Below are 25,613 nucleotides of genomic sequence, written 5' to 3'. Positions count from 1 at the left end.
GGAGTATAAAAGGTGGGCACCATCTTAGTTCAGTGCAGAGAAGTCTGAGCAGAAGTGGCAGGGAGCAGGGGCTCTGCATGAGCTCTGCTCCGGAGGCGGGCCTAGTAACAGAGGCCCAGGCCTGCAAGAGGGAGAAGGAAGGAAGAGGAGCGGAGAAGGCTCCAGGAACGAGGAATGAAGGGATCCCAGGGGTGCGGACGGGCGAGTCGCCACCGCACGCCCGAATCCACCTGCGTGGAGGGGTCAGGCCAAAGGGGGAGACCGGTCCACGAACTAGTGGAGGCAGGAAACGACCCTCAGCTAGCAACCGGAGGCTCTGACATTTTATGTGGCGCAGCCCCTCGCTACACCCGCTAGGAAGGCACCACATAGGGTCAGGGAAACTGGCGCCAAGTTTACCAAGAGGAGGCCCGAGGCAGCCGGACAGAAGTGTTGGTAAGAAAGGCCAGACAAAGGACACACAAAGGGGGTCCTGTGAAGCGCTCCAAAGTTATCTGGGAGTTATCTGAGCCCCTCACCTGGTGAGCACAGTACGACGTGGGCAGCCGTTACCTGCAGACGTGGTCTGGATAATAAGAACTGTGAGTAAAGGCCCTGAACTGCATCACTGACTCCGTGTCATTACTGCTGCTGCCCTGCACCATCACCCCCATCCTCCGCATACACTGCCCTGAGGCTATACTCCTCCCGTGGGGAGTTATGCTACGCTCTGCTGCACCCACAACACCAGCCTCAGCGGTCTGCCCTGTAGCGGCGGTTCACTCTGACCGCAATCCACGGGTGGCGTAGTCGGACATTTAAACATCAAAACCACATAAATAGTTCCGCCACTGGTTTGACCACCCTGAGCCACGGAACCGGGTCGCCGCCACGAAGACTACAACCACCAGCATCCACCAAAAAGGGTCCGGCTCCGGGTGTCCCAAGGCCCAGGGGGTGCGTCAGAACATTTTCATCACCTTTCACAATCACCAATGGGACAAGGCAGGGATGTCCTCTGTCCCCTCTCTTATACATCCTAGTGACGGAGCACCTGCTCTCATCAATTCGCCATAACCCCAATATTAGGTGGATTGAGGTGGGAGGCACCGAGTACAAGTGCTCTCTATTTGCTGATGATGTCCTAGTATATATCACTCAATCACATATATCCATCCATGCTGTTATGGCTGAAATAGATCACTTTGTTACATGGTCAAATTTTAAAATCAATGCAGCGAAGTCTGAGGCCCTCGATGTCTCCCTCCCCAAATCCATATAGGATTCCATCCAGTCCAACTTTCCCTTTGCCTGGCCCTCACAGGGTATCAAATACATAGGAATTCCTATTCATAGAGACCTCTCCCATCTATGTTATCTTAATTTTGGGCCCTTTATTGAACAACTCCATACAGACCACGGTTGGCAAGTTAGAACTGTAAGATTCACTACGTGAACCACTGGTGTTTTGTGGAAAAGCACATGTACACTGCGTTCCAAATTATTATGCAAAAAGTGTTTAGGAGTGATAAGGGAAGAATTTGTTTGTTTGTCAGTTAAACTCATTGATGGTGATGTGTGTCAGGGCTCTTTATATCACTGTAAGCAATTGCAGACACCTGTGCTAATTAGTTTGGCAGGTGTGTCCAATGAAAGGCAAGACTACTTAAGAAGGCTCTCTCACATTATTAAGCAGCCTACATTTTCTGCCAAAATGGGAAAGAAAAAGGATGTGTCGGCTGCTGAGAAGCAACAAATTGTGGAGTGTTTAGGTCAAGGCATGACTACAATCAACATTGTGCGATGATCAGGATGAAGTGTCTTGGCAATCAAGAAGTATGTAGCTGATTCACAGTACACACGTGTGCGTGCTGATAAGGGCAAATTGAGGACTCTTTCCTACAGGCAATTACGTCAGGTTGAAAGAGCAGCGGCAAAAAAGCCTTGTCATAGCAGCAGACAAGTTTTTGAAGCTGCTTGTGCCTCCAACGTCCCCCGAACAACAAGATGCAGGGTCCTTCAGAGGTTTGCAGCTGTGCATACGCCATCCTGTCGACCTCCTCTATCCACTTCACACAAGCAGAAGCGGCTCCAGTGGGCCAAACATTACATGAAGACTGATTTCAAAACTGTTTTGTTCACGGATGAGTGCCGTGCAGCGCTCGATGGTCCAGATGGATGGAGTGGAGGATGGCTGGTTGATGGACACCCCACGCAAACACGGCTACAGCGCCAACAAGGAGGAGGTGGAGTAATGTTTTGGGCTGGAATCATGGGGAGAGAGATTGTCGGCCCCTTTAGGATCCCTGAAGGCGCTAAAGATGAACTCCATAATGTATGTGGATTTTCTCAAACAGCACTTCCTGCCATGGTTCAAGAAGAAGAACCGTGTATTTCACAGCAAGATCATTTTTCTGCATGATAATGCACCATCTCATGCTGCACATAAAACATCTGCATCTCTGGCTGATATGGGCATAAAAGGGGACAAACTTATGGTGTGACCCCCATGCTCCCCTGACCTCTACCCCATTCAGAACCTTTGGAGCATCATTAAAAGGAGTGTCTATGATGGCGGGAGGCAGTTCACATCTAAGCAACAGCTCTGGGAGGGTATTCTGTCCTCATGCAAAACAATTGAAGCAGAAACCATCCAAAACCTGACAAATTCAATGGACGAGAGAGTTCAGAAGCTCCTTTCGAACAAGGGGTCCTATGTGAAAATGTAACATCACCTAGAATAAAGTTTTGAGTTGAAAACTGTTTGATTTCAGTTTCTAACAACCTGCTAATGCTTATAATTTCAAAAATGACCATTTTTTTGGTCTTTATTAAAATGAAAAGGTTGATCGAAAAGTTTGGGGGATCTAAGAGTGTGGCAACCCAGTAGTCATGATTACTTCGAATTCTGACAATATGAGGGTCATGCTGCAGGTAGTGCAGCAAGAAGGCACTTATGTGTCTTGCGCATCTCGGAGCCCCAAAATTATTTTCCGGGCTAGATGCAGCTAAAAATTATTTTTAATTTTAAATCTGGTGAAGCTTATTATAGATGGCCTAATAGGATCAGTGCTGCACACTGCTACAAAGCCCAAATTATTTTCCAGTCAAGATACAGATAAACATGATTAGTAATTTGAAAGCTTAAAACGGTTGGTAGGGTGATTTTAACCAATCATCAAGCTTTTACTCTCCCCAGGATGACACAGGGGTAGAAAAGTCATTTCGGATCCATGATTTGTTCATCTTTATGAACGTGAGTCTGTCTACATTATCAGTGGAGAGCCGCGTGCGCTTATCTGTCAGCACACCACCAGCAGCGCTGAACACACGTTCAGACAGAACGCTGGCTGCGGGGCATGACAAGATCTCCAAGGCGTAAGTGGCTAGCTCCGGCCATTTATCCAGATTGGAAGCCCAAAAAGAGCAAGGGTCCAGTGACACAGTCGTGGCTTCAATGTTTACTTGGAGATACTCCTGTACCATCGTCTCTAGGCGTTGACTATGTGTCAGACTTCTTGTCTCCTGTGGCCTTGCAAAGGATGGGCTAAAAAAGTGGTGAAATGATTCCGCAAAATTGATGTTACCAGCAGATACTGTGGTTCTGTTACGGTTTGAGTGCTGAACACTTGACGGTCCCACGGTTGGCAAGTTGGAACTGTGAGATTCACTACGTGCACCACTGGTATTTTGTGGAAAAGCACATGTAAGATTCTGCAACAGTCTCTGCTGATACTCCTGCATGCGTGCATCCCTTTCTATGGCAGGAATAATTTCTGCAAATTTACTTTTGTACCGGGGATCTAACAGTGTGGCAACCCAGTAGTCAGGATTATTTCTAATTCTCACAATTCGAGGGTCATGTTGCAGGTAGTGCAGCAAGAAGGCACTCATGTGTGTTGCGCATCCAGGAGCACCAAGTCCCTGTTGTGTTGGTGGCGAGGTAACAATCATGCTTCCTTCCTCTGTCCTCTCCCCCCAACCTCGCACAACAGAAATGTGATCAAGGTCTCCCTCATCTGATGAGTCTTCCATCAGTTCGTCCTCCACTTCTTCCTGGGCTCCTGCACCTTCCTCACTAGTTTGGCTGCTACCATGCGCCCTGGTAAAACCATCTCCCCCACCCTCACATGCCTGCCGCCTTGGTGCTGCCGACCGTCTGGACCTTGCAGATGTTAGCCCTTCCGCATACAACTCCTCCTCCTCTACTTCCTCCACCTCCTCTTGTGCCACCACCTGACTCCGAATTCTGTTTAACATGTGCTCCAGCATGTAAATCACCGGAATAGTCATGCTGATAATGGCATCGTCAGCACTAAACATCTTCGTCGCCATTTCAAAACTGTGCAGAAGGGTGCATAGGTCCCTGATCTGAGACCACTCCTCCAGCGTGATTTGCCCCACCTCTGAATCTCGTTGGCCCAGGCTATACGTCAGAACATATTGCACCAGGGCTTGTCGGTGCTGCCACAGTCGCTGCAACATGTGCAGAGTTGAATTCCACCGGGTAGGCACATCGCATTTTAGCCGGTGAAGTGGCAGGCCCAACGACTTCTGTAGAGATGTAAGTCGCTGAACTGCGGGATGAGAACGGCGGAAGTGAGCACACAGCGACCGTGCCCTCTGCAGAAGGCCATCTAGTCTGGGATAGTGGGCTAAAAATTGCTGGACAACCAGGTTCAACACGTGAACCATACAAGGCACGTGTGTGACATTGCCCCGGCGAAGGGCCGCACCCAGGTTTGCAGCATTGTCGCACACGGCCTTCCCTGAAACTCAGGTCCAGTGGAGACAACCATTCATGAAATTGGTTCTCCAGAGCTGACCACAACTCCTCAGCTGTGTGACTCACATTTCCCAGACATTTCAATGTAAAAACCGCCTGATGACGTTGAGCCCTACTGCCAGCATAGTAAGGAGGTGTGCAGGATCCCTTCTGCGCAGTTAGAAAGCTTGTGGCATGACCAGACAGGCTTTGGGTGCAGGTGGAGGACCGAGAGGAGGTTGAGGAGGCAGAAGCAGTGGAGGAACTTTGACATAAAGAGGATTGACGCACAACTCGTGGGGACGGCAAGACTTGGACAGCAGGCCCTTGTCCTGCTGTCACCATAGTTACCCAGTGCCCAGTCAGCGACATGTAACGCCCCTGTCCATGCCTACTCGTCCAAGTGTCTGTGGTGAAATGCACCCTGTCACACACAGAGTTTCTCAAAGAAGCGGTGATGTTGTGTGCGACATGCTGGTGGAGCGCAGGCACACCTTTCTTTGAGAAGTAGTGCCGACTGGGCATCTGGTACTGGGGCACTGCGACGGACATAAGGTCTCGAAAATCCTCTGTGTCCACCAGGCGGAAAGGCAGCATTTCTGTAGCCAAGAGCTTGCAGATGGTGAAATTCAACCTCTTAGCTTTCTCATGGCTAGGAGGAAATGGTCTTTTACTTGTCCACATCTGAGGGACCGAGGGCTGGCTATTGTGCTTAGACGGGGTTGATAAGGGTGTCCCCGGCAAACTGCCGGTCTGTGAGGAAGATGCAGGCGGACATGTTAGGTTGACTTGATCCAAAGGTGGTGCTATCGATGTCGGACAGCGCTCAACACCAGCTGGTGTTACCACCTCCAAAGAAAATGATGACCTGCCAATCACGCTGGCTGTTGCGGGTAAAGAGTTGGCAGGTCTGCGCCCCAAAACAGGTGTGACTGCTGTCCCCCCAGTCACAGAGGATGAAGAGGCCGCGGATGCACAAGATATGGCAGACGGTGGTTGGCCCGGCCGGCTAGGCCGCATTGTAGCACACTGAGCTTCCCACTGCAACTTATGCTTCATGTCCATGTGCCGGTTCATGCATGAATGTCACGCTGTCTCTGTGTACTGGAGGTAGGGGGCCTAAGCTGACCCTAAGCTGGGGCCCTGACTAATCCCTCTACCTGGAGGTACTGTTAAAGGTACAGAGGTCCAGGCTGCCAGCGTAACCCCTACCTCCTGAGGATCCCTGCACCTAAGTAATCTAGTCCTGAGAAGGACCCCGATCACAACAAAAGGGGACAAGTAATAATATGCCAACAATCAGTACTTAGACGAACGAGACAGTACAAAGGTAAAACCAAAACCACCTTGCATACAAAAACTACACAACTACAACAGAGGGAACACCAACGGGAAAGGAGATAAATGATAAAGCGAGGAAGGGAAAAAACACTCCGAATACACTTATCTCTGAAACTCCAAATACCACGATCCGCTCTGTAAGTCTTCATGAAATGCTTTCACCGACACTTCCCTAACAGACCGGCAGGCATTTGAAGGAGTCTCACTACAGCAGCATTGATTGCAGCTGGGCGAGGCTGGACCTCGTCTAGCACAGAGAGAGAGAGAATTAACTCCCTCACTGCCGAAAAACACAAAGCACCAAAAACTCAGCTGCGAGAAGTCAGGCTGTGTAATCGTGACGATCTTCGTGGTGACACACCCGTGACAGTACCCCCCCTTCTACGAGGGGCCTCCGGACCCTCAGGGCCAGGTTTATCCGGGTGAGTCGTGTGGAAGGCCCCAACTAATCGGTCTGCGTTAATATCCGACGCAGGAACCCACATCCTCTCCTCAGGACCATACCCTTTCCAATGAACCAGGTACTGAAGGGACCGGCGATTAAAGCGTGAATCGATGACGCTCGATACCTGGAACTCCAAGTTACCATTGACCACCACTGGAGGGGGAGGTAAAGGTGACGGTACCACCGGTGCCACATACCTCTTAAGCAACGATCTGTGGAACACGTTGTGAATTTTAAACGTAGGGGGGAGGTCAAGACGGAATGCCACCGGATTAATTATAGAACTGATTCTGTACGGCCCGATGAACCTGGGACCCAGTTTTCAGGAGGGAACCTTAAGTTTTATATTCCTGGTAGACAACCATACCCGATCGTTCACACTCAGGTCCGGACCAGACACTCTCCTCCTATCAGCCATACGTTTGTATCGGTTCCCCATAGTATTCAGATTCTTCAGCACCCCTCTCCATACTGAAGCGAGTGATGAGGAAAATCGTTCCTCCTCAGGAACCCCCGAAGAGCCCCCCCTACTGAAAGTACAAAACTGGGGGTGAAAACCATATGCCCCAAAAAACGGGGACTTACCAGTGGACTCGCTCCGCCTATTATTAAGAGCAAACTCTGCCAGAGGTAAGAAAGAAGCCCAGTCCTCCTGGTTCTCTGACACAAAACACCGGAGATATGTCTCCAAGCTCTGGTTCATACGTTCCGTCTGACCATTGGTCTGAGGATGAAAAGCCGATGAGAACGATAAATGCATCCCCCGCCGTATACAAAACGCCTTCCAGAATTTGGACACAAACTGAGACCCCCGATCTGACACTACCTCGGAGGGTACCCCGTGAAGCCTCACAATCTCCCCAATGAACACCTGCGCAAGAGTTTTAGCATTAGGAAGAGCAGGAAGAGCGATAAAATGTGCCATCTTGCTGAACCTGTCCACTACAACGAGTATGACCGTTTTACCCGAAGACGGAGGGAGGTCCGTAATAAAGTCCATAGACAGATGAGTCCAAGGACGCTCCGGGATCTTCAAAGGTAAGAGGGCCCCAGACGGACGAGTATGTGAGGTCTTAGAGCGCGCACAAACCCCACAGGACGCGACAAAAGTTACCACCTCCTTATGTAAGTTAGGCCACCAAAACCGACACGAGAGGAGATCCACAGTTGCTTTACTCCCCGGGTGTCCTGCAAAAACTGAGTTATGGTGTGCCTCGATCACCTTTTGTCGCAACTGATCTGGAACAAACAGTCTCCCCGGAGGTCCAACAGGGGCGTCCCCCTGAGCCTCCAATACCTCCTCCTCCAGCTCAGAGCATACTGCCGAAACCACCACCCCCTCCTGAAGGATAGGAATCGGGTCGTCCGTATTCCCGGCCCCAGGGAAACTACGAGATAAGGTATCCGCCTTTACATTTTTTGACCCAGGACGATATGTAACGACAAAATTAAACCTGGTAAAAAACAATGACCACCTAGCTTGTCTGGGATTCAGACGTTTCGCGGACTCCAGATATAGCAGGTTCTTGTGATCGGTGATGACGGTGACCGGATGGACTGCCCCCTCCAAAAAATGGCGCCACTCCTCAAAAGCTAACTTAATGGCCAAGAGTTCCCTATTGCCGACATCGTAATTCCTCTCAGCGGACGACAATTTTTTAGAGAAAAAGGCGCACGGATGCCACTTACCAGGGGACGAACCTTGTGACAATACTGCTCCCACCCCTACCTCGGAAGCGTCTACCTCTACAATGAATGGCTGTGACGCATCAGGTTGAATGAGTATGGGTGCCGAGGCAAAACGTTTTTTCAAGCAGGAGAATGCTTGACAAGCCTTGTCAGACCACCTAGAAAAATCCGTCCCCTTTTTAGTCATGTCTGTGAGAGGCTTAACCATGGACGAGAAATTACAAATGAACTTCCGGTAATAATTAGCAAACCCCAGGAAACGTTGTAGTGCCTTAAGATTCTCTGGCCGATCCCACTCAAGAACTGCCCGCACTTTCCCAGGGTCCATACGAAAACCGGACGCTGAAACCAGGAAGCCTAAAAACTGGAGTTCCTGTACGGCGAACACACACTTTTCCCATTTGGCATACAGTTTATTATCCCGCAAGATCTGTAACACCTGCCTAACGTGCTCCTGATGAGACACCAGATCCGGCGAGTAAATTAAGATATCATCCAGATATATGACAACAAACTGTCCCACCAGGCGGCGAAAAATGTCATTAACAAAGTGTTGGAACACCGCCGGAGCATTAGTCAGACCGAATGGCATGACAAGGTTCTCATAATGCCCCTCCGGAGTGTTAAATGCCGTCTTCCACTCATCCCCCTCCTTCATCCTAATCAGATTGTACGCCCCCCTGAGATCCAACTTAGAGAACCATTTGGCACCCACGATCTGATTAAAGAGATCGGGAATAAGTGGGAGCGGATACGGATCTCGGACCGTAATCCGATTAAGTTCACGGAAATCCAGGCAAGGGCGTAGGCCTCCATCTTTCTTCTTAACAAAGAAGAACCCCGCAGCCACCGGTGAAGATGAAGGTCTAATATGCCCCTTAGCCAGACTTTCTGAAATATAATCCTTCATGGCCTGCCTCTCAGGACCAGAAAGGTTATACAACCTAGCTTTAGGTAACTTGGCCTCAGGGAGCAGTTTTACAGAACAGTCATACTCGCGATGAGGAGGTAGTTCCTGACACCCTTTCTCCGAGAATACATCCTCAAAGTCCGCCAGAAATGGAGGCAAGACCCAAGGAGTAACCGCACCGATGACCGTGTTCATGCAGTTTTTATTACAGAATTTACTCCATTGGCTTATCTCTCTGGATTGCCAATTAATAACCGGGTTATGCTTAGTTAACCAAGGAAGGCCCAACACTATAGGAGCGGGAAGACCCTCCAACACGTAGCAAGACAACAGTTCTTTATGTATCGCCCCCACTTGAAGTTTTACGTTATGCACAGCTTGCAAAAAACTTCCCTGACCGAGAGGCCTGGCATCGATCGAGAATATGGGGATGGGTTTAGCCAACTCACTCAATCGCATACCTTGAACCCGGGCAAACCGAGCGTCCACCAGATTAGCCCCGGCCCCACTATCCAGAAGAACAGATATCCTCTCAGTTCTCGTACCCACCACCACCTCCGCTGGTACGAGAAACTGAGACGAACCTAGGGATGAAATACCTACTCCCAGATTGCCGTCCACCACACAACCTGGGATCAACAGTTTTCCGACGACTCTTCACTCTGCAAGGGACGGGATGGACACCCCCCAATAAAACGTCCCTTTCTCCCGCAGAAGAAACACCTTCCTGTCTTATGGCGCACCACCGGTCCCCTCCCCCGAAATGATGTCCCTCCTAATTGCATAGGCTCCTCTGGACTGACCAGGGGAACCACCATATGAGGGGACCTTGTAGGAGGTGGAGTCATCACAGGGGGTGGAGTTATCCCGCACCTCTCCCGAAGCCGTCTGTCAACGCGAATAGCAAGGGCCATAGCGGCTTCCAGTGACGCGGGAGAGTCATACTGTGCCAACACATCCTGTAATTTGTCGGATAAACCTTGACAAAACTGGCTCCTAAGAGCCGGGTCATTCCACTGGGTGTCCGTGGCCCACCTACGGAACTCCGAACAGAATTCCTCCACCGGACGATCTCCCTGCTGGATCCTACGTAACTTAGATTCAGCAAGGGAGATCCGATCCGGGTCATCATATACGAGTCCCAGAGCAGCGAAAAACCTATCCACTGACTGGAGAGCCGGGGAGCCCGAGGGAAGAGAGAACGCCTAAGATTGTGGGTCCCCTTGTAGGAGCGAGATGACAATTCCCACCCTTTGTTCTTCACTCCCCGATGACCGAGGCCGCAGCCGAAAGTACAACTTGCATGCCTCCCGGAAAACAAAAAACTTGTCCCGCCCCCCAGTGAACCTGTCAGGGAGAGCTACTTTAGGTTCTGGTCCGGCTTGCTCCTGAGGATACAAAACCTTGGACCTAACGTCCGCCAGCTCCATGGACAAACTCTGCAACTGCCGAGCTAGACCGGCTACTGGATCCATGGTAGCTGGAGAAAATCTAAGCGGTCGGTGAAAATGTCATGCTGTCTCTGTGTACTGGAGGTAGGGGGCCTAAGCTGACCCTAAGCTGGGGCCCTGACTAATCCCTCTACCTGGAGGTACTGTTAAAGGTACAGAGGTCCAGGCCGCCAGCGTAACCCCTACCTCCTGAGGATCCCTGCACCTAAGTAATCTAGTCCTGAGAAGGACCCCGATCACAACAAAAGGGGACAAGTAATAATATGCCAACACTCAGTACTTAGACGAACGAGACAGTACAAAGGTAAAACCAAAACCACCTTGCATACAAAAACTACACAACTACAACAGAGGGAACACCAACGGGAAAGGAGATAAATGATAAAGCGAGGAAGGGAAAAAACACTCCGAATACACTTATCTCTGAAACTCCAAATACCACGATCCGCTCTGTAAGTCTGCATGAAATGCTTTCACCGACACTTCCCTAACAGACCGGCAGGCATTTGAAGGAGTCTCACTACAGCAGCATTGATTGCAGCTGGGCGAGGCTGGACCTCGTCTAGCACAGAGAGAGAAAGAATTAACTCCCTCACTGCCGAAAAACACAAAGCACCAAAAACTCAGCTGCGAGAAGTCAGGCTGTGTAATCGTGACGATCTTCGTGGTGACACACCCGTGACAGTACCCCCCCTTCTACGAGGGGCCTCCGGACCCTCAGGGCCAGGTTTATCCGGGTGAGTCGTGGTGACACACCCGTGACAATGAAGTACTCAAACTATGTATTTTTTGGCCTCTACTTAGCTTTTGCTGACAAATGTTACAGATAACACGAGTTGGGTCATCTTTATCGATCTGAAAAAATGCCCAGGCTATGCAAGGCTTAGCACCCATGCGACCTGAAGAGCCACCACGACTTGTGGTGAGAGGCAGAGTTGTGTTTGAGGATGCAGTTGTTGACGTGCTTCCAGTACTACGTCTCTGTCCAGGAAGGCGCAACCTGACCTCGTCGTCACTAGCATCTTCCTCCACCTCCACCTCCTCTGCTGACCTCATCTCTTGGCTGACTGTGGGTTGACAGTAAGTGGGATCTCCAACCTCATCATCATCACCCTGTGCGTTATCACACCCGTCGTCCTCAGAGCCAACCTGTTCCTGCCCTGACAAAAAACTAAAGTTGTCGCTCCAATCAGGTATTTGAGTCTTATCATCGTCTTCCTCATTGTCTCCACCAACAGGAGTTACAGTTTGGGAATGAGGGTCTACATTATGGTCAGAACCTTCTGCGTCTGGTCCTGGATCCGACTCATAAAGATTCTGGGCATCAGTGCAGATCATTTCCTCGTCTGGATTCACAGAAGCGCTGGAGTCGACCTCTGATTCCCAGGCTATAGTATGAGTAAACAGCTCTGCAGACTCAACCATCTGTTCTACCTCATACTCAGACGGGCTGGAGATTTGGGAGCTGTGAGGAAGCAAGTGCGATTGGGCTGACACCTTTGAGGACTGGAGTATTTGTGATGTTGAAGTTGATGTGGAGGAGAGCCCACTTAAAGGAGCACTTGATATCCGTTGAAGCACCTGCTGTTTTTGTGCCTCATCTGGAATTTGTAGCGATTGGCGTGGCCGTAAGAAAGGGATCTTATCACATTGTCCGCTAAAAGAAGTAGACATTTTAGTTTGGCTGGAAGATGGTCTTTCTTCTTCAGATGTTACTGTTGCTTTAACACCTACCCCACGGACACAACCTTTTTTCCCCTTCCCAACACGCCTATTCCCCTTTCCACCAGCAGCAGGCCTTTTTCCACTCATTTTGGTGGTTAACTAATTCACAACTCTGGAGTTGTTTGCACAAAAAAACAATGGATGGGAACCGAGCAGAGCTGAGTGGCCAAACTGTGGTATTAGGCCAAAACTATTGGCTGGGTTAGATGCAGAAAAAAATTATATTCAGTTTGCAACCTTATGGAGGTCAGTATAGATGGACTAATACAACAAGTCCCACACACAGCTAGAAGCCCAATATTTTTTCAGAGGTAGATGCAGAAAAAAATATATTCAGTTTGCAACCTGATGGAGGTCTGTATAGATGGATTAATAGAACAAGTCCCACACACAGCTAGAAGCCCAATATTTTTTCAGAGGTAGATGCAGAAAAAAATATATTCAGTTTGCAACCTGATGGAGGTCTGTATAGATGGATTAATAGAACAAGTCCCACACACAGCTAGAAGCCCAATATTTTTTCAGAGGTAGATGAAGAATAAAATATATGCAGTTTGCAACCTGATGGAGGTCAGTATAGATGGACTAGTACAACAAGTCCCACACACAGCTAGAAGCCCAATATTTTTTCAGAGCTAGATGCAGAAAAAAAATATATTCAATTTGCAACCTTATGGAGGTCAGTATAGATGGACTAATAGAACAAGTCCCACACACAGCTAGAAGGCCAAATATTTTTTCAGAGGTAGATGCAGAAAAAAATTATATTCAGTTTGCAACCTTATGGAGGTCTGTATAGATGGACTAATAGAACAAGTCCCACACACAGCTAGAAGGCCAAATATTTTTTCAGAGGTAGATGCAGAAAAAAATATATTCAGTTTGCAACCTGATGGAGGTCTGTATAGATGGATTAATAGAACAAGTCCCACACACAGCTAGAAGCCCAATATTTTTTCAGAGGTAGATGAAGAAAAAAATATATGCAGTTTGCAACCTGATGGAGGTCAGTATAGATGGACTAGTACAACAAGTCCCACACACAGCTAGAAGCCCAATATTTTTTCAGAGCTAGATGCAGAAAAAAATTATATTCAATTTGCAACCTGATGGAGGTCAGTATAGATGGACTAATAGAATGATGCTATGCCCAAAAGATTTTACTTCACTAGGTGCAGTAAAAAATTGGTATTGTATACACAGGTGGTATATCTTGCAACACAGATAGGCTACTCCACTGACTAACACACTCTGCAATAGACCAAAAAGGATTAGCTTTGCTAGATTCAGCCAAATGCTGTGAAAAAAACTTGCACAGCACTGGCACAGACCTGCCTGGCAAAAACTGATAGGAACTGATGTAACCTAGTCCTGAAAAGGACTGCAATTACAATTAGTCTTTACTCCCACAATCTATCTATTTAAGAGCACAGACCTGCCTGATAAAAGTCGTAGGAAATGCTGTAACCTAGTCCTTAAAAGGACTGCAATCACAACTATTCCCTACTCCCAAGCTATCTGTAGATTTGTGCGAAAATTGGCTTGAAATTAACAAGGTATAGCGCACACAGCAACAGCGGTGCCGTCTAACACGCAGCTGCAGCAGTGAGAAAATGGTGGCGACGGGGAAAATGGCTTGGTCTTATAGGGCAAGGACATGTGACATACACTGCCAATGACACATGCCCTTGCTTGTGTGAAAAAAAGCACTTCGCTCCGTGTGTGCGCTGCTGATAGGCTGACAGATTGCACCTGCCCACTGTAAATGCGGGAAAGAGAAAAAAAAATGGAGATCTTCATTGTTCCTGCAGAGATCCATCCCCTGCCCCTCCCTCCACTCCGCTGTTCACTCTAACTGCGTATTAACATTAATTTTCATCATTACTGAGAAAAAATCCAGTTATGATTTTGGTGCACGAACAGTTATCGAACATAACCTCGAACAGCCGAATTTTTCTCAAATTGTTCGTGTTCGCCGAACGGCTCGAACACCGCCCAAAACAGCTCGATTTTGAGATTGGCGAACAGTTCGAGTAGAACAACGCTCATCTCTAATCCTGACCTTGGAAAGCCCCTTGAGATCATCGCAGCCTTGGTGAATGTTGTGTAACCACTGAGCATTTCCTTGCCTCGTAAGATGCGATTTCGATTCTTCAGAATTGCAGAATCACAAGCTATAAATGTCGTATTGCTTTTATTTACTGGAGAAACTAATACATGGTTGCTGGGTCAGACGATGCTATGGATCGGTTTTCTCAGTGACCATATGGAGATGTCAAGTTTAAGAACTTTCATTTAGATATAAAATTTAGACTTAAAAATTATTTTGAAGTGAGGAGGAACTTGACATCTTCCTCGCTTCCATTTTTCCAAACTTCTCCCTTTCTCCGTTTGCAGGCTCTCTGCAAATGTTTGGAAAGTTCATCCACTGAATCGAGGAGAGAGGAGGGATAGGAGGGGGATGCGGCTGCTGTGTGAAATTTACACTGTGAAAGGGCAAAGAGAAGAGTAACCCAATATTATTCTGCCTCTTTCCTGGCAATTCCAAATCTAAATCTGTGAAGACATCACACCAAATAGTGTCATCTCGGAACGATGACCCGATTTTTAATTTTGCTATAGGACCTCATTGTCTTATATTATTTAAAGTTTTACATAGATATAAAGTATACAGTTAGATTAATTATAATAAAATATTGATTTTCATTACAGATATATTCCAAAGTGATGCAAGGGATCGCAGTTTTGGGATTCATTTTGGCCATCTTGCTATGTAAGTAATGCACCATCTGTATCAGTTGTCTCCGGATGGATATGGATAGGTTCACCAGAAAATTAATTTTGGGCAACTTTCGCTCCTAAAAAAATGTCTGACTTTTTTAACCCCTTTTTCTACCACCCACAAAATTAAAGGGATTTTTATAAAACTTCCTAAATGGGTACATTTTAATTTCATAACTTGATGCTCGTTGCTTAGGTTATCGGCTATTTCTAGAATCTATCGTAGGTGGCTGGACTCCTAAACAAGGAGAGCAGCGTTTACAAGCGCTTTGCTTTAGAGCTTGCAAGCCCTGCTCCGAAGCTGGCCAAATCACTGAATCAGCCGAGCTTCATTGCCCCCGTGTTTCGCCGATGCTACATAGGCAAAGCTGGGACTGGGAGTGGGAGTGGAGGAAACTAAAAAAAACTGTGACATTTTCCTATAACTGAGCTCTTAAGTAATATTAATATATTAATTATATTAATATATTATAGTAATATATTATGTAACAAATATAAGGAAATATAAAACAAATGTAGAAAATATAATCAAAAATACAATACAAAAAATTGTAAAAAATTCCATCCCCAAAAACACAAACACACACACACACACACACACACACACACACACACACATACACACACACACACACAGTGCATTGATAAAGTCTTCATACCCGTGAACTTTTCCACTTTTTTTAACGTTACACCCACAAGCTTAAATAATTTTTATTCAGATTTTATGTGAGATACCAATACAAAGTAGCGAGTATTTGTGACTTGTAATGTAAATCATACAGGGTTTTCTAATTAATTTCTAAAATAAAAATCTGAAAATTCAGATTTTACACATCACATACAGTCATGGCCAAAAGTATTGAGAATGAGACAAATAGTAATTTTCCCAAAGTTTACTGCTTCATTTTTTGTAATGGCAATTTGCATATACTCCTGAATGTCAAAGAGTGATCAGCTTAACAGCAATTACTGTACTTGCAAAGTCAATATTTGCCCAGAAAATGAACTTTAACCCCTAAAACACATTTCAACATCATTGCAGTCCTGCCTTAAAAGGAGCAGCTAACATCGTTTTAGTGATTGATCCATTAACACAGGTGTGGGTGTTGATGAGGACAGGGCTGACGATCAATCAGTCATGATTAAGTAAGAATGACATCACTGGACACTTTAAAAGGAGGCTGGTTCTTGGTATCATTGTTTCTCTTCAGTTAACCATGGTTATCTCTAAAGAAACACGTGCAGCCATCATTGCACTGCACAAAAATGGCCTAACAGGGAAGAGTATCGCAGCTACAAAGATAGCACCTCAGTCAACAATCTATCGCATCATCAAGAACTTCAAGGAGAGAGCTTCCATTGTTGTCAAAAAGGCTCCAGGGCGCCCAAGAAAGACGAGCAAGCGCCAGGACCGTATCTTAAAACTGTTTCAGCTGCGGGATGGGACTACCAGCAGTGCCGAGCTTGCTCAGGAATGGCAGCAGGCTGGTGTGAGTGCTTCTACACGCACTGTGAGGTGGAGACTCTTTGAGCAAGGGCTGGTTTCAAGGAGGGCAGCAAAGAAGCCACTTCTCTCCAGAAAAAACATCAGGGACCGACTGATATTCTGCAAAAGGTACAGGGAGTGGACTGCTGAGGACTGGGGCAAAGTCATTTTCTCTGATGAATCCCCTTTTCGATTGTTTGGGACATCTGGAAAACAGCTTATTCGGAGAAGAAGAGGTGAGCGCTACCACCAGTCTTGTCTCATGCCAACTGTAAAGCGTCCTGAAACCATTCATGTGTGGGGTTGCTTCTCAGCCAAGGGAATCGGCTCACTCACAGTCTTGCCTAAAAACACAGCCATGAATAAAGAATGGTACCAGAATGTCCTCCAAGAGCAACTTCTCCCAACCGTCCAAGAGCAGTTTGGCGCCCAACAATGCCTTTTCCAGCATGATGGAGCACCTTGCCATAAAGCAAAGGTGATAACTAAATGGCTCATGGAACAAAACAGAGATTTTGGGTCCATGGCCTGGAAACTCCCCAGATCTTAATCCCATTGAGAACTTGTGGTCAATCATCAAAAGACGGGTGGACAAACAAGAACCAACAAATTCTGGCAAAATGCAAGCATTGATTATGCAAGAATGGACTGCTATCAGTCAGGATTTGGTCCAAAAGTTGATTGAGAGCATGCCAGGGAGAATTACAGAGGTCTTGAAGAAGAAGGGGCAACACTGCAAATATTGACTTGCTGCATTAACTCATTCTAACTGTCAATATAACCTATTGGTGCTCATAATATGATTGCAATTATATTTCTGTATGTGATATAAACATCAGACAAACACTAATAAAAACCAGAGGCCAGCAGATCATGGGAAAATAGAATTTTGGTGTCATTCTCAAAACTTTTGGCCATGACTGTATACTTGCAACTTTGTTGTAAAATCCCAATAAAATACATTTATGTTTGTGGGTGTAACATGAAAAAATGTGGAAAAGCTCACGGGATATTAACAATTTTTCAAAGCACTGAATATACAGTCATGGCCAAAAGTGTTGGCACCCTTGAAATGAAGTATTTCTCCCATAAAATTATCGCAATTATACATGTTTTGTTATACACATGTTTATTTCCTTTGTGTGTATTGAAAGAACACAAAAAAACAGAGGAAAAATGGCAAATTGGGCTTTGGGCCATATATATATATATATTGTGCAGTGTATAAATAAAACTGAACATATTTGATATCCATATGACCATAATACCCTGAAGAATTGAAGAAAAATCTCAAAACAAGAAGAAAATCTGGCTTCTAGAGATAGAGGAACCCTCGATTAATAAAAAGTCATATTCACCAGAATCCAAATTTTTAGAGTATGCAGCATATTAGCTGCCAGCTGGATATCATTTACTTGACTTGAAAAGGTCAGAAAGGGGTTAAAAAAATACCCTCTCAGCTCAGTCTTCTCTGGTCTGGTCTCCTGTGCAGTCTTCATTTGGGCCATCTTCTGCGTCTTTCTTTGCCTGGCATTTTTGGTGTCTCCTGTGCTGACTTGGCAGCGATGTCATAGTGTTGTGGACAGTGCAGGAGGCGATGATGATGCCCGACACCGTAAGATGTCTTAGAAAATACTGCACCAGTGAACGGACCGAGGAAGACTACGGAACAGAGGAGGGGTTTGCTAAGGACAGATGAGGGCCGGGTAAGTATAATTTTGAAATTTGTTCTTTTTTTTTCTTACATACAGTATGTTTATTATACTTTGGGATCTGGAGAGACCTCAGAACATAATAATGAACATTCTATTGCCAGAAAATAAATTCAATGGAATATTTTAAAATTGCAGAGGTCCCATTCTTGAGATGGATGCCGTTCCCATTGCTGAATATTTATGGTTTATCTAATTAATATGCTATACATTTTTCAGCTGCGAACACCCCCACTTTAACAGGACAATTTAAGGAATGATTGACAGTGGTGGATAGCAACATGCTTACCAATATCAGACTAGGTTCTCATATAATGTCAGAGCTGAGCTTATTCTGATGCATTTATTTCTGTGCAGAAAAAATGCACATGACCTTGGAGATAACAGCATAGAGACTAAATTATACTCTATGGGGGGACTGCATTATACTCTATGGGGGGACTGCATTATACTCTATGGGGGGCTGCATTATACTCTATGGGGGGACTGCATTATACTCTATGGGGGACTACATTATACTCTATGGGGGGACTGCATTATACTGTATGGGGGGGCTGCATTATACTCTATGGGGGTGGCTGCATTATACTGTATGGGGGGATGCATTTTACTCTATGGGGCTGCATTATACTCTATGGTGCGGCTGCATTATACTCTATGGGGGGCTGCATTATACTCTATGGGGGGCTGCATTATACTCTATGATGGGGGCTGCATTATACTCTATGGTGGGGCTGCATTATACTCTATGGGTGGTTGCATTGTACTGTATGGGATGGCTGCATTATACTGTTTGGGATGGCAGCATTATACTGTATGGGATGGCTGCATTATACTGTATGGGATGGCTGCATTATACTCTATGGGTGGCTGCATTATACTCTATGGGGGTGGCTGCATTATACTCTATGGGGTGGCTGCATTATACTTTATGGGGGGCTGCATTATACTCTATGGTGCGGCTGCATTATACTCTATGGGGGGGCTGCATTATACTCTATGGTGGGGGCTGCATTATACTCTATGGTGGGGGCTGCATTATATGCTATGGTGGGGGCTGCATTATACTCTATGGTGGGGGCTGCATTATACTGTATGGTGGGGCTGCATTATACTCTATGGTGGGGCTGCATTATACTCTATGGGTGGTTGCATTATACTGTATGGGATGGCTGCATTATACTGTATGGGATGGCAGCATTATACTGTATTGGATGGCTGCATTATACTCTATGGGTGGCTGCATTATAATCTATGGTGGGGCTGCATTATACTCTATGGTGGGGCTGCATTATACTCTATGGTGGGGCTGCATTATACTCTATGGGGGGACTGCATTATTCTCTATGGGGGTACTTCATTATACTCTTTGGGGGGCTGCATTATACTCTATGGGATGGCTGCATTATACTGTATGGGATGGCAGCATTATACTGTATGGGATGGCTGCATTATACTCTATGGGTGGCTGCATTATAATCTATGGTGGGGCTGCATTATACTCTATGGTGGGGCTGCATTATACTCTATGGTGGGGCTGCATTATACTCTATGGGGGGACTGCATTATTCTCTATGGGGGTACTTCATTATACTCTTTGGGGGGCTGCATTATACTCTATGGGGGGCTGCATTATACTCTATGGGGGGACTGCATTATACTCTATGGGGGGACTGCATTATACTCTATGGGGGGGCTGCATTATACTCTATGGGGTGACTGCATTATACTGCATGGGGGGATGCATTATACTCTATGGTGGCTGCATTATACTCTATGGTGCGGCTGCATTATACTCAATGGGGGGGCTGCATTATACTCTATGGTGGGGCTGCATTATACTCTATGATGGGGGCTGCATTATACTCTATTATGGGGCTGCATTATACTCTATGGGTGGTTGCATTGTACTGTATGGGATGGCTGCATTATACTGTATGGGATGGCAGCATTATACTGTATGGGATGGCTGCATTATACTGTATGGGATGGCTGCATTATACTCTGTAGGTCGCTGCATTATACTCTATGGGGGTGGCTGCATTATACTCTATGGGGGTGGCTGCATTATACTCTATGGGGGCTGCATTATACTCTATGGTGCGGCTGCATTATACTCTATGGGGGGGCTGCATTATACTCTATGGTGGGGGCTGCATTATACTCTATGGTGGGGGCTGCATTATATGCTATGGTGGGGGCTGCATTATACTCTATGGTGGGGGCTGCATTATACTGTATGGTGGGGCTGCATTATACTCTATGGTGGGGCTGCATTATACTCTATGGGTGGTTGCATTATACTGTATGGGATGGCTGCATTATACTGTATGGGATGGCAGCATTATACTCTATGGGTGGCTGCATTATAATCTATGGTGGGGCTGCATTATACTCTATGGTGGGGCTGCATTATACTCTATGGTGGGGCTGCATTATACTCTATGGGGGGACTGCATTATACTCTATGGGGGTACTTCATTATACTCTATGGGTGGATGCATTATACTCTATGGGGGGCTGCATTATACTCTATGAGGGGACTGCATTATACTGTATGGGGGGATGCATTATACTGTATGGGGGCTGCATTGTACTCTATGGTGCGGCTGCATTATACTGTATGGGATGGCTGCATTATACTGTATGGGATGGCTGCATTATACTCTATGGGGGTGGCTGCATTATACTCTATGGGGGGCTGCATTATACTCTATGGGGGGCTGCATTATACTCTATGGTGCGGCTGCATTATACTCTATGAGGGGGGCTGCATTATACTCTATGGTGGGGGCTGCATTATACTCTATGGTGGGGGCTGCATTATATGCTATGGTGGGGGCTGCATTATACTGTATGGTGGGGCTGCATTATACTCTATGGTGGGGCTGCATTATACTCTATGGGTGGTTGCATTATACTGTATGGGATGGCTGCATTATACTGTATGGGATGGCTGCATTATACTCTATGGGTGGCTGGATTATAATCTATGTTGGGGCTGCATTATACTCTATGGTGGGGCTGCATTATACTCTATGGGGGTGGCTGCATTATTCTCTATGGGGGTGGCTGCATTATACTGTATGGGGGGATGCATTATACTCTATGGGGGCTGCATTATACTCTATGGTGCGGCTGCATTATACTCTATGGGGGGGCTGCATTATACTCTATGGGGGGGCTGCATTATACTCTATGATGGGGGCTGCATTATACTCTATGATGGGGCTGCATTATACTCTATGGGTGGTTGCATTGTACTGTATGGGATGGCTGCATTATACTGTATGGGATGGCAGCATTATACTGTATGGGATTGCTGCATTATACTGTATGGGATGGCTGCTTTATACTCTATGGGTGGCTGCATTATACTCTATGGGGGTGGCTGCATTATACTCTATGGGGGTGGCTGCATTATACTCTATGGGGGGCTGCATTATACTCTATGGTGCGGCTGCATTATACTCTATGGGGGGCTGCATTATACTCTATGGTGGGGGCTGCATTATACTCTATGGTGGGGGCTGCATTATATGCTATGGTGGGGGCTGCATTATACTCTATGGTGGGGTCTGCATTATACTGTATGGTGGGGCTGCATTATACTCTATGGTAGGGCTGCATTATACTCTATGGGTGGTTGCATTATACTGTATGGGATGGCTGCATTATACTGTATGGGATGGCTGCATTATACTGTATGGGATGGCTGCATTATACTCTATGGGTGGCTGCATTATAATCTATGGTGGGGCTGCATTATACTCTACGGTGGGGCTGCATTATACTCTATGGTGGGGCTGCATTATACTCTATGGGGGGACTGCATTATACTCTATGGGGGTACTTCATTATACTCTATGAGGGGCTGCATTATACTCTATGGGGGGGCTGCATTATACTCTATGGGGGGACTGCATTATACTCTATGGGGGGGCTGCATTATACTCTATGGTGGGGCTGCATTATACTGGATGGGGGGATACATTATACTCTATGGGGGCTGCATTGTACTCTATGGTGCGGCTGCATTATACTCTATGGGGGGCTGCATTATACTCTATGATGGGGGCTGCATTATACTCTATGGTGGGGCTGCATTAAACTCTATGGTGGGGCTGCATTATACTCTATGGGTGGTTGCATTGTACTGTATGGGATGGCTGCATTATACTTTATGGGATGGCTACATTATACTGTATGGGATGGCAGCATTATACTGTATGGGATGGCTGCATTATACTCTATGGGTGGCTGCATTATACTCTATGGGGGGCTGCATTATACTCTATGGGGGGCTGCATTATACTCTATGGTGCGGCTGCATTATACTCTATGGGGGGGCTGCATTATACTCTATGGTGGGGGCTGCATTATACTCTATGGTGGGGGCTGCATTATATGCTATGGTGGGGGCTGCATTATACACTATGGTGGGGGCTGCATTATACTGTATGATGGGGCTGCATTATACTCTATGGGTGGTTGCATTTTACTGTATGGGATGGCTGCATTATACTGTATGGGATGGCAGCATTATACTGTATGGGATGGCTGCATTATACTCTATGGGTGGCTGCATTATAATCTATGGTGGGGCTGCATTATACTCTATGGTGGGGCTGCATTATACTCTATGGTGTGGCTGCATTATACTCTATTGGTGGGGCTGCATTATACTCTATGGGTCGTGGCTGCATTATACTCTATGGTGGGGCTGCATTATACTCTATGGGGGGGCTGCATTATACTCTATGGGGGGGCTGCTTTATACTTTATGGGGTGACTGCATTATACGCTATGGTGGGGCTGCATTATACTCTATGGTGGGGCTGCATTATACTCTATTAAGGAATATGGGGAGTGCATTATTCTAAATGTACTATATGGAAGCTGCATTATACTGTATCGAGGACTATGGGGAATGCATTATACTATGGGTGTTGCATTATACTCAATTGGGGGACTGCATTATACTCTATGGGGGTGGCTGCATTATACTTTATGGGGGTGGCTGCATTATACTATATGGGGGGCAGCATTATACTATATGGGGTGGCTGCATTATACTCTATGGGGGTGGCTACATTATACTCTATGGGGGGCTGCATTATACTCTATGGGGGGCTGCATTATACTCTATGGGGGGCTGCAATATACTCTATGGGGGCTGCAATATACTCTAGGGAGACTGCAATATACTCTATGGGGGGCTGCAATATACTCTATGGGGGGCTGCATTATACTTTATCAAGGATTATGGGGAGTGCATTATACTATATGGAGGACCATGAGAGGTATATTATACAATATTGAGGACTATGGGATGCATTATAATATATTGAGGACTATAGGGAGTGCATTATACTATAGGAAGGATATGGAGAGTTCATTATACTCTATGGAGGACTATGGGGAATGTATTATAGTATATGGAGGACTTTGGGGCACATTATACTATATGGAGGACTATGGTGTATACATTATACTATATGGAGGACTATGGGGAGTGTATTGTATTATAAAGAAAAAAATATGACGAGTGTATTATACTATATGGAGAACTATGGGCACATTATACTATATTATATGAAAGGAGACACCGGAGTTATAATGGCTAAAACATACATATTTTATTTATAAATACAAAAATTTCATATAAACAACAAACACTAGCAGCTGATGGCAACAACTGTTCAGCCAATTCCTCCACAACCCAAAACCGGGACCCTAGTAAGAAATATCATAATGGTCTGCAAAATAGAACTATAAAGTGCAGCACAGGTAGGGCATGTAAACAATCACCAGCGTTTAACAAATGCCAATGTAAATGTATCTGGAACGTCCATAAGCAATTTTCATAAAAATAGGCTAGTTAATCCTGTGATGATCTTACCGGTAGTGAAAGGCTATGTGGGTGAAGAAAGCAGCACAAGGCGCGCAGTGGTAGACCCCGACGCGCGTTTTGCGGCGTATACAGCCGCTTTCTTAAGGGACTGTACGGGGACAGATTGATCTATTAGTGATTGTTCTGTCCCCATCATTCTTCCTCAGTTGGTGTAAAGAAGCCGGGATACAAGTGTCGAATGACTTCAATATTGTCGATCACACTGTTTTTAGCGGCCTGAACTCAGCTCATGTAAATACAACCAAAATGTTTCTGTGTGATGGTACAATGTGCTACCATTTGGGGCCACACTTTAACCCCTTTAAAGCCCAGGACGTACTAATACGTACAGTACAGACCAAAAGTTTGGACGCACCTTCTCATTTAAAGATTTTTCTGCATTTTCATGACTATGAAAATTGTACATTCACACTGAAGGCATCAAAACTATGAATTAACACATGAATACAAATTCTAACAGTCTATTCAGTAGGACTATCAGCTGTGTATCCACCTGACTTCTGCACAACACAACTGATGGTCCCAACCCCATTTATACGGCAAGAAATCCCACTTATTAAACCTGACAGGGCACACCTGTGAAGTGAAAACCATTTCTGGTGACTACCTCTTGAAGCTCATCAAGAGAATGCCAAGAGTGTGCAAAGCAGTCATCAAAGCAAAAGGTGGCTACTTTGAAGAACCTAGAATATAAGACATATTTTCAGTTGTCTCACACTTTTCTGTTAAGTATATAATTCCACATGTGTTAATTCATAGTTTTGATGCCTTCAGTGTGAATGTACAATTTTCATAGTCATGAAAATATATAAAAATCTTTAAATGAGAAGGTGTGTCCAAACTATTGGTCTGTACTGTATCTGCGCCCTGGGACTTAAGAGCCAGGTATGTATTAGTATGCCCTGTTGATTTCGCCCCCACACAGGCTGTGCGGGCTCGATCGCCGCCGGGTGTCAGCTGATTGTCACAGCTGACATCCGGTGAAATGTGCTGGGAGTGGTCCTGCACTGCTCCCGGCACATTAACCCCCGCAATGCTGCAATTGAAGTTGATCGCAGCATTGCGGGGGCAAGGGGAGGTGATCGCGATGCTCACTTCTCCTGCCGGTGTCCAACGCTGTCTCCCGCGGCTTCCCGGATGTTCCCTTGACGACCCGATGTCGTCATGACAACATTAGGGTCACCAGACAGCAGGAAGATACTTTGGTCATGCGCAGTGCATGACCAAAGTATCTTCTGCATCTGCAGCGCTGACATCCTGTATAGCACAGGGATGGTGCTCAATCCCTATGCTATACAGGCGATCAGAGTAAAAAAAAAGTGAAAGTCCCATAGTGGGACAAAGTATAAAAGTAAAAAAAGTGTTTAAAAAAAATATATATATATATTTTTGTAAAAATAAAAAAAATAATCCAC

General features: G+C 46.1%; 1 protein-coding gene across 1 annotated transcript in view; it reads left to right on the top strand.

Annotated features, from left to right (window-relative positions):
• Positions 1-25,613, top strand: part of CD86 (CD86 molecule) — an 87,601-nt gene that overhangs the window by 26,734 nt on the left and 35,254 nt on the right. The window contains exon 3 of the mRNA XM_073668540.1: positions 15,018-15,078. Within this exon, the coding sequence (XP_073524641.1) occupies positions 15,018-15,078 (61 nt within the window). The remainder of the gene's footprint in view (positions 1-15,017; positions 15,079-25,613) is intronic.

Source organism: Phyllobates terribilis, unplaced genomic scaffold, assembly GCF_046119375.1.
Source record: "Phyllobates terribilis strain yellow unplaced genomic scaffold, ASM4611937v1 Scaffold_2__4_contigs__length_985480577, whole genome shotgun sequence".
Classification (NCBI taxonomy): domain Eukaryota; kingdom Metazoa; phylum Chordata; class Amphibia; order Anura; family Dendrobatidae; genus Phyllobates; species Phyllobates terribilis.
Note: the sequence above shows the minus strand (reverse complement) of the source record. Positions and strands in the feature narration are given on the sequence as shown.